Source organism: Salmo salar, chromosome ssa14 (genome assembly GCF_905237065.1).
Source record: "Salmo salar chromosome ssa14, Ssal_v3.1, whole genome shotgun sequence".
NCBI lineage: Eukaryota > Metazoa > Chordata > Actinopteri > Salmoniformes > Salmonidae > Salmo > Salmo salar.
In genome coordinates, this window is record NC_059455.1 from 56,443,516 (window position 1) to 56,453,247 (window position 9,732).

A 9,732-nucleotide genomic window follows, 5' to 3' on the forward strand; every position below is an offset into this window, starting at 1 on the left:
GACAATTCAAAGTATGCTATTCTGTTCTTCAGAAATAGACTACATTTTTTTTCATATGCTTCTTGAGACCTGTCTAAAATAATGTATTTATTGTGAAGGTGTAGGCGATATAACATGGATTTAGGAAGCCAGGAGATGCTAAATGTGTGTATGTTAATTCAAGGTCAATTACCTTTAGACCAACAGTTTTATTTGCATGACAATCACTGGCTGACAAAATTTGGTGACAGCCACATCCCTAGCAGCAACCTATTCTCTATTTATTTTCTATAACTGATTTGAAGGGGAAGCACTAATCATGTTTATGCAACCTAATAATGTACCACCCGTTTAGATGGTACAATGATTCTCTACAAAATTAGGTGAACTTGGCGGTATACTGTATTTCGATTTTTGTACGTTCTGTAACGATATGTGAATGTTTGGTTAAGTGATAAGTGATTTTAAGTGTTAAGTGATTTTTTGGGGGGTTTACTCCACTACTTGAGTCCTCTCTATCTATGCCGCTTTCCACACAGACCTATCCCCGCCCAGTCACTCAAGGAGCGCATTTGTTGTTTCTTGACCACGAGACACTTACGTTCAGTCTGCATGGTCAATGCAGCACATGCAACATTGTTGATCACAACGATGCTGTTCTCACTTTGCTTCTTAATATAAATCCACTAGTATTCTATAATTACACTTAGTTTGTTTCTTACATCTGCAAATGGCTAGTTTGTCTTTTCTTAGCAAGTTGGGCCTCAATCGTGTGAGCCGCTAATCGCTAGTTAGCTGGCTGTACTGAGTCAGAGCAAACGTAACTAGCTATATAGCCTGATAGTACCAGTGACGGTGTAGACCTAAATCGGTATGTTTGTGCAACAGTACCTGCTAAATCAGAGGAATACGCAAAGCATGAATATGTTAGCTACATGAACTAGTTAAGAGAACATTCAATGTAGCTAAAGATTATAGGGTCCCCTAGGAAACACTTATTAACACTTCGGTTCCTACCCTGTCACAATAACTCCATCTGATATTTTCATTTGTTGTCATGTCAAACAGTAGTGTTTGAAGTTCCCACTATATTCTAATTATTTTACATTTTAGTCATTTAGCAGAAGCTCTTAACCCTAATCCAGAGCGAGGTAGGGTCACGGGCTACTCATCAAACAAATTTAGAACTTTTGTCATTCAAAAACATAATACCATCGCTTATTTTTTTATATACCATGATATATTTTGGCTATGTCCCACCAGCCCTAGGCAAACTATTTTATAATTTTTGCAACCAGGAAATGTCTGAGCAAATTCTGCATATTGCACGTCCATATGAATTTTTCTGAATATTTTGTTTGGTTATATCAGATTTTACATGGGTATGTAGTACAGTTGATTAAACTGTTTTATGGTTTACTGTTTGAAACAGATCTCTTCACCAGAGGTATTGACATCCAGGCCGTCAATGTCGTCATCAACTTCGACTTCCCCAAGAATGCTGAGACATACCTGCATCGCATCGGACGATCAGGTACGGAAACCTTTTTATGTGCTTCTTTTGGTATTATGTCAATGCTTTCTATCTTCTTGTAATTACTGAATGCTCTGTTTTGAGAACCTGGCCACATGTTCATTCCATCCCTCTCTCAGGGAGGTTTGGCCACCTGGGCCTGGCCATCAACCTGATCACCTCTGAAGACCGCTTCAATCTGAAGTCCATCGAGGACCAGTTGGTCACCGACATCAAGCCTATCCCTGGCAGCATCGACAAGAGCCTGTATGTGGCAGAATTCCACGCCACCAATCCCAATTGCGAGGAGGAGCTGAAGGAGACAGGCCGCCAACAGGTGGAGCCCTAGAACTCCTCAACTGGTGAGTCATTCCCTCTGACATGCAATATGGCAAATTCCTCAGAAGACTAGTTGGACCCAGTACTTTATTGTTTATACAGGCAGTTTTTTCTTTGTATATATTTTTATTTATATATAGTACCAGTCCAAAGTTTGGACACACCTACTCATTCAAGGGTTTTTCTTTATTTTTACTATTTTCTACATTGTAGAATAATAGTGAAGACATCAAAACTATGAAATAACACATGGAATCATGTACTAACCAAAAGTGTTAAACAAAACTAAATATATTTTATTTTCTTCAAAGTAGCCACCCTTTGCCTTCTTGACCACTTTGCACACTCTTGGCATTCTCAACCAGCTTCTTGAGGTATGCTTTTCCAATAGTCTTGAAGGAGTTCCCACATGCTGAGCACTTGTTGGCAGCTTTTCCTTCACTCTGCGGTCCAATTCATTCCAAACCATCTCAATTTGGTTGAGGTCAGGTGATTGTGGAGGCCAGGTCATCTGATGCAGCACTCCATCACTCTCCTTCTTGGTCAAATAGCCCTTACACAGCCTGGAGGTGTGTTGGGTCATTGTCCTGTTGAAAAACAAATGATAGTCCCACTTAGCGCAAACCAGATGGGATAGGGTATCGCTGCAGAATCCTGTGGTAGCCATGCTGGTTCAGTGTGCTTTGAATTCTAAATAAATCACTGACAGTGTCACCAGCAAAGCACCATCACACCACTTCCATGCTTCACAGTGGGAACCACACATGCGAAGATCATCCGTTCACCTACTCTGCCTCTCTCAAAGGCACAGCGGTTCAAACCAAAAATCTCAGATTTGAACTCCAGACCAAAGGACAAATTTACACCGGTCTAATGTCCATTGCTCGTGTTTCTTGGCCCAAGCAAGTCTCTTCTCCTTATTGACGTCTTTTAGTAGTGGTTTCTTTGCAGTAATTAAACCATGAAGGCCTGATTTCACGTAGTCTCCTCTGAACAGTTGATGTTGAGTTGTCAGTTACTTGAACTCAGAAGTGTTTATTTGGGCTGCAATTTCTGAGGCTGTTAACTCTAATGAACTTATCCTCTGCAAATAAAATCAAATTTTATTGGCAACATACGTGTCTAGCAGATGTTACTGCGGTTGTAGTGAAATGCTTGTGTTTCTAGCTCCAACAGCGCAGTAATATCTAACGACACACACACATCTAAAGGAATGGAATTAAGAATATATAAATACTTTAGACGAGCAATGTCAGAGCAGCATAGACTAAGATACAGTAGAATAGAATACAGTATATACATATGAGATGAGTAATACAAAATATGTAAACATTATTAAAGTGACTAGTGTTCTACTATTAATGTGGCCAGTGATTTCAAGTCTATGTGTATGGGGCAGCAGCCCCTCTGTGCTGGTGATGGCTGTTTTAACAGTCTGATGGCGTTGAGGTAAAAGCTGTTTTTCAGTCCCAGCTTTGATGCATCTGTACTGACTTTTCCTTCTGGATGATAGCGGGGTGAACAGGCAGTGGCTTGGGTGGTTGTTGTCTTTGATCTTTTTGGCCTTCCTGTGACATCAGGTGCTGTAGGTGTCCTGGAGGGCAGGAAGTTTGCCCGGGTGATGTGTTGGGCAGATTGCACCACCTTCTGGAGAGCCCTGCGGTTGTGGGCGGAGCAGTTTCCATACCAGGTGGTGATACAGCCCGACAGGATGCTCTCAATTGTGCATCTGCAAAAGTTTGAGGGTTTTAGGTGTCAAGACATTTCTTCAGCTTCCTGAGGTTGAAGAGGAGCTGTTGCGCCTTCTTCACCACACTGTCTGTGTGGGTGGACCATTTCAGTTTGTCAGTGATGTATACACCGAGGAACTAGAAGCTTTCCACCTCATCCACTGCGCTCCCGTCAACGTGGATAGGGGGGTGCTCCCTCTGCTGTTTCCTGAAGACCACGATCAGCTCCTTTGTTTTGTTGACGTTGAGTGAGAGGTTATTTTTCTGGCACCACACTCCCAGGGCCCTCACTTCCTTCCTGTAGGCTGTCTCGTCATTGTTGGAAATCAAGCCTACTAGGTAACTCTGGCTCTTCCTTTCCTATAGCGGCCCTCATGAGCCAGTTCCATCATAGCGCTTGATGGTTTTTGCGAGTGCACTTTCAAAGTTCTTGACATGTTCTGTATTGACTGACCATGTCTTAATGTTATGTTGGACTGTCGTTTCTCTTTGCTCATTTGAGCTGTTCTTGCCAAAGTAAGGACTTTGGTCTTACCAAATAGGGCTGTCTTCTGTACACCAACCCTACCTTGTCACAACACAACTGACTGGCTCAAACGCATTAAGAATGAAATAAATTCCACTATTTAACTTAACAAGGCACACCTGTTAATTGAAATGCATTCCAAGTGACTACCTCATGAAGTTGGTTGAGAGAATGCAAAGCTGTCATCAAGACTAAGGGTGGCTACCTTTAATCTCAAAATGTATTTTGATTGAACACTTTTTTTTTTGTTAATACATGATTCCATTAATGTGATATTTCATAGTTTTGATGTCTTCACTATTATTCTACAATGTAGAAAATAGTAAAAATAAAGAAAAACCCTTGGACACACCTACTCATTGGTGTGGTACTCATTGGACTGGTACTATATATTTTATGTGTATAATTTTTTGGGTGCATTTGGAAAGTATTCAGACACCTTCACTTTTTCCAAATGTTATTACATTTCAGCCTTATTCTAAAATGGATTTTTGTTTTAAATGTAAAAGCACAAACTCTTTGTTGAAGCACATTTGGCAGCGATTACAGCCTCGAGTCTTCTTGGGTATGACACTACCAGCTTGGCACACCTATATTTGGGGAGTGTCTCCCATTCTTCTCTGTAGATCCTCTCAATCTCTGTCAGGTTGGATGGGGAGTGTCGCTGCACAGCTATTTTCAGGTCTCTCCAGAGATGTTCGATCGGGTTCAAGTCTGGGCTCTGACATTCAGTCTTGTCCCGAAGCCACTCCTGTGTTGTCTTGGCTGTGTGCTTAGGGTCGTTGTCCTGTTGGAAGGTGAACCTTCGCCCCAGTCTGAGGTCCTGAGCGCTCTGGAGGGAGCAGGTTTTCATCAAGGATCTCTTTTACTTTGCTCTGTTCATCTTTCCCTCAAGCCTGACTAGTCTCACAGTCCTTGCTGCTGGAAAAACATCCCCACAGCATTATTCTGCCACCATGCTTCACTGTAGGGATGGTGCAAGGTTTCCTCTAGACGTGACACTTGGCATTCAGGCCAAAGACTTCAATCTTGGTTTCATCAGACCAGAGCATCTTGTTTCTCATGGTCAGAGTCCTTGAGGTGCCTTTTGACAAACTCCAAGCGGGCTGTCATGTGCCTTTTACTGAGGAGTGGCTTCCGTCTGGCCACTCTACCATGAAGGCCTGATTGGTTTAGTGCTGCAGAGATGGTTGTCGTCCTGGAAGGTTCTCCCATTTCTACAGAGGAACTCTGGCGCTCTGTCCATTACCATCGGGTTCTCAGGCACCTCCCTGACCAGGGCCCTTTTCCCCGATTGCTCAGTTTGGCTAGATGGCCAGCTTGGTGGTTCCAAACTTCCTTCCATTGGAGAATGGATGGAGGCCACTGTGTTCTTGGGGACCTTCAATGCTGCAGACATTTTTTGGTACCCTTCCCCAGATCTGTGCCTCGACACAATCCTATCTAGGAGGTCTACGGACAATTCCTTCCACCTCATTCCTTGGTTTTTGCTCTGACATGCACTGTCAACTGTGGGACCTTATATTGAAAGGTGTGTGCCTTTCCAAATCATGTCCAATCAATTGAATTTACCACAGGTGGACTCCAATTAAGGTGTAGAAACATCTCAAGGATCAGATGATCAATGGAAACAGGATGCATCTGAGCTCAATTTCGAGTCTCATAGCAAATTGTCTGAATACTTATGTAAATAAGATTTTTTTTTTTTATATATACATTTGCAAAAATGTCATCTGTTTTTGCTTTGTCATTATGGGTTAGTGTGTGTAGATTGAGGATTTAATCAATTTTTGAAAATAAGAATAACATAACAATATTTGGAAAAAGTAAAGGGGTCTGAATACTTTCCGAATGCACTGTATGTCTGACATGCTAGTGAAAATGGCTAATATTTTAGGTCAACCCTAACTTGGATCTTAAAGGGTCAGATGGGTGTAAGGAATATGGTAAATTCCTCAGATGGCAAGCTGACTCCATTACCATCTTATGTCGATCAAATAATTGTGGCTATAAAAGGGATACGGGATATATTGAATTGGGCGCGTGTGTGAGAGAGGTCTCTCTCTCTCTCTCTATCTTTTAATCCTTGCCACCTTATCTTCCATCCAGGACAACAGGATGTACCCAGCTTTTGCACAACATTCAGCTCTTGCAGCTCAGGCACCTCTTCAACTTATCTTTTCTCAACCTTCAGAACCTGGCACATGGATGTATTTGTTTTTGCTGATTTGTATGTTCTGTTCTTGTTCCCCTTTTATTTCATTAAGAGATGCCTGCATTTTTTTGGCTGAAATAGTCTTAACCATGTTGTTTTGCACCAAAGGTAACTTGCCAAATGCACACTGAGTTATCAGTCCTTTTTTGGCTTAAGACATGTAGGCTTATGTTTTTTGGATTGTATCCTGGTATTTCAAGGTAATAATCAGCTGAAAAGTTGAGGAACATTGCCTTAAAAAAAGTAAGAACCGTGCAAAATATTGATCCAAGTTGTATTGTTTCCTGCTGAATACATCATCCACTTTTATGGCTAGTAGGTTTGGGCGATATACTGTACACTGGGGTATTTCGAAATACTGACTGATTTTAAAAACTGTTTAAAAATATATTTTTTGGGGTGATTGGGGGCACCTGGGTGCTGCAGGGTTGTGTGCTTATAACTATACGAAATCTAAGATGTCATTATAATTTAGATCCACCTCAGGTCTCCAGCTTTGCATTTGGTTTGCTAACTTGCTAGGTACATAAGTGGCTAGATGTCAAGATCAAGCATCTTGGTTACAGCTGACATTCTAACCTGGGTACCAGTCTTTTTTACTAACATTCCACTCCTTGCCACTCCTTGTCATTGCCAAAGACAGGCTTTTCTGCCATCTTCAAAAATGAACATTCTATCATTAGTGAGCTCGAGGAGAACATAGGAGTTTTTCCTAATTCGATAACCCCCACCTCTCTCCTCCAATCACAACGATTATCCTAATATTGGAACTCAACTTTTTTTTCTCCTCCACAGAACATAAACTTAGCAAAAAAAGAAACATCCTCTCACTGTCAACTGCGTTTATTTTCAGTAAACTTGTTGAATCTTATGTTCATACAAATATTTACACAACTGAGATAAACTGAACAAGTTCCACAGACGTGACTAACAGAAATGGAATAATGTGTCCCTGAACAAAGGGGGAGTCAAAATCAAAAGTAACAGTCAGTATCTGGTGTGGCCACCAGCTGCATTAAGTACTGCAGTGCATCTCCTCCTCATGGACTGCACCAGATTTGCCAGTTCTTGCTGTGAGATGTTACCCCACTCTTCCACCAAGGCACCTGCGAGTTCCCAGACATTTCTGGGGGGAATGGCCCAAGCCTTCACCCTCCGATCCACAGGTCCCAGACGTGCTCGATGGAATTGAGATCTGCCATGGCAGAACACTGACATTCCTGTCTTGCAGGAAATCACGCACAGAACAAGCAGTATGGCTGGTCACATTGTCATGCTGGAGGGTCATGTCAGGATGAGCCTGCATGAAGGCTACCACATGAGGGAGGAGGATGTCTTCCCTGTAACGCACAGGGTTGAGATTGCCTGCAATGACAACAAGCTCAGTCCGATGATGCTGTGACTCACCGCCCCAGACCATGACGGACCCCCCACCTCCAAATCGATCCCACTCCAGAGTACAGGCCTCGGTGTAACGCTCATTCCTTCGATATACACGAATCTGACCATCACCCCTGGTGAGAAGAACTGCGAATCGTCAGTGGAGAGCACTTTTTACCAGTCCGTCTGGTTCAGCAACGGTGGGTTTGTGCCTATAGGCAACGTTTTTGCCGGTGATATCTGGTGAGGACCTGCCTTACAACAGGCCTACAAGCCCTCCATCCAGCCTCTCTCAGCCTATTGTGCACAGTCTGAGCACTGATGGAGGGATTGTGCGTTCCTGGTGTAACTCGGGCAGTTGTTGCCATCCTGTACCTGTCCCGCAGGTGTGGTTTTCGGATGTACCAATCATGTGCAGGTGTTGCACCTGGTTTGCCACTGCGAGGACGATCACCTGGCCGTCCTGTCTCCCTGTAGCGCTCTCTTAGGTGTCTCACTGTACAGACATTGCAATTTATTTCCCTGGACACATTTGCAGTCCTCATGCCTCCTTGCAGCATGCCTAAGGCACGTTCACGCAGATGAGCAGGGACCCTGAGCATCTTTCTTTTGGTGTTTTTCAGAGTCTGTAGAAAGGCCTCTTTTTAGTGTCCTAAGTTTTCATAACTGTGACCGTAAAACGTGTTTGGGCGCATGTCCCGCTAGCGGGACACCTACGACAACATCCTACGACAACATGTTAATCCAACTGCGTTGTCAGATTTCAAAAAGGCTTTACGCCGAAAGCATACCATGCGATTTATCTGAGGACAGCGCCCCACTCCAAAATACTTTTTCAACCAGCACATGCATCACAAATAGCGATTTAAATTAATCACTTACCTTTTGAAGATCTTCCTCGGTTTGCAATCCCAAGGGTCCCAGCTACACAATGAATGGTCATTTTGTTCAATAAAGTCCTTCTTTATATCCAGAAAAGTCAGTTTAGTTGGTGCCAATGATCTCATTAATTCACTCTTTCAATGTACATACAAACGAATCCAAAAAGTTACCAGTAAAGTTAGTCCAAACAAGTCAAACAATGTTTCTAATTAATCCTCAGGTACTCTAATATCTAAATAAATGATCATATTTAAGACGGAGAATAGTATGTTGAATAGGGAAGATAAATAACGAAGTGCGCGCACCTCATTCACGCACCAACAAGACCACTTTTCTAATGAGAGAGTACTTGGAGTTCTTCAAACTACTTGTACATTTTTCACAAAACAAGCCTGAAACCCTTTCTAAAGACTGACATCTAGTGGAAGCCATAGGAACTGTAATCTGGGTCCTATCTATTTGTATATCCCATAGGCAACCATTGAAATAACCTGTGACCTAAAAAAATATATATATATATATTATATATATTGGTATATATATTCCGGATGGATTTTCCTCTGGTTTTTGCCTGCCATATCAGTTCTGTTATACTCACAGACATTATTTTAAAAGTTTTAGAAACGTCAGTGTTTTCTATCCAATGCTACCAAGTATATGCATATCCTAGCTTCTGGGCCTGAGTAACAGGCAGTTAACTTTGGGCACATAAGTCATCTGAAATTCTGAACAAAAAACAGTCTCCAAAACAGGTTAATTGCCTACCGTCTAAGCTGTTCGTGTCTTAACGACCGTTCCACAGGTGCCTGTTCATTAATTGTTTATGGTTCATTGACCAAGCATGGGAAACAGTGTTTAAACCCTTTACAATGCAGATCTGTGAAGTTAATTCGTAAAAATCAAAATATCTTTGAAAGACAGTGTCCTGATAAAGGAATGTTAATTTTTTTGCTAGGTTTTTTTGTATCTGGTTGCTAAGGCAACTTTTAAAAAATTGTCCAGACGAAATCAGTCTGTCAGTTGCTAGTTCACGTCAAAATTTAAGTAAACCACAACTTATTTGCTTTGATTTTTAGGTACATTCAAGATCCTTGTTGCCTAAATTGTTTTGTGCGACTCAAAAAATCTATTGTATTTTTCAAGTAGTGCCCCTTGTGTGCACTTCCGG

The 9,732-nt window shown here is 42.0% G+C and overlaps 1 protein-coding gene across 4 annotated transcripts in view; it reads left to right on the plus strand.

The window, feature by feature from the left end:
* The window catches only part of LOC106570129 (probable ATP-dependent RNA helicase ddx6), a 43,252-nt gene extending 35,999 nt beyond the window's left edge, over nt 1-7,253 (plus strand). For all 4 annotated transcript variants that reach the window (XM_014142163.2, XM_014142164.2, XM_014142166.2 and 1 more), the window contains 3 exons: nt 1,412-1,513; nt 1,633-1,854; nt 6,197-7,253. In XM_014142163.2, the coding sequence (XP_013997638.1) occupies nt 1,412-1,513; nt 1,633-1,841 (311 nt within the window). In that variant the 3' untranslated portion in view covers nt 1,842-1,854; nt 6,197-7,253. The remainder of the gene's footprint in view (nt 1-1,411; nt 1,514-1,632; nt 1,855-6,196) is intronic.
* Nucleotides 7,254-9,732: the final 2,479 nt, after the last annotated feature.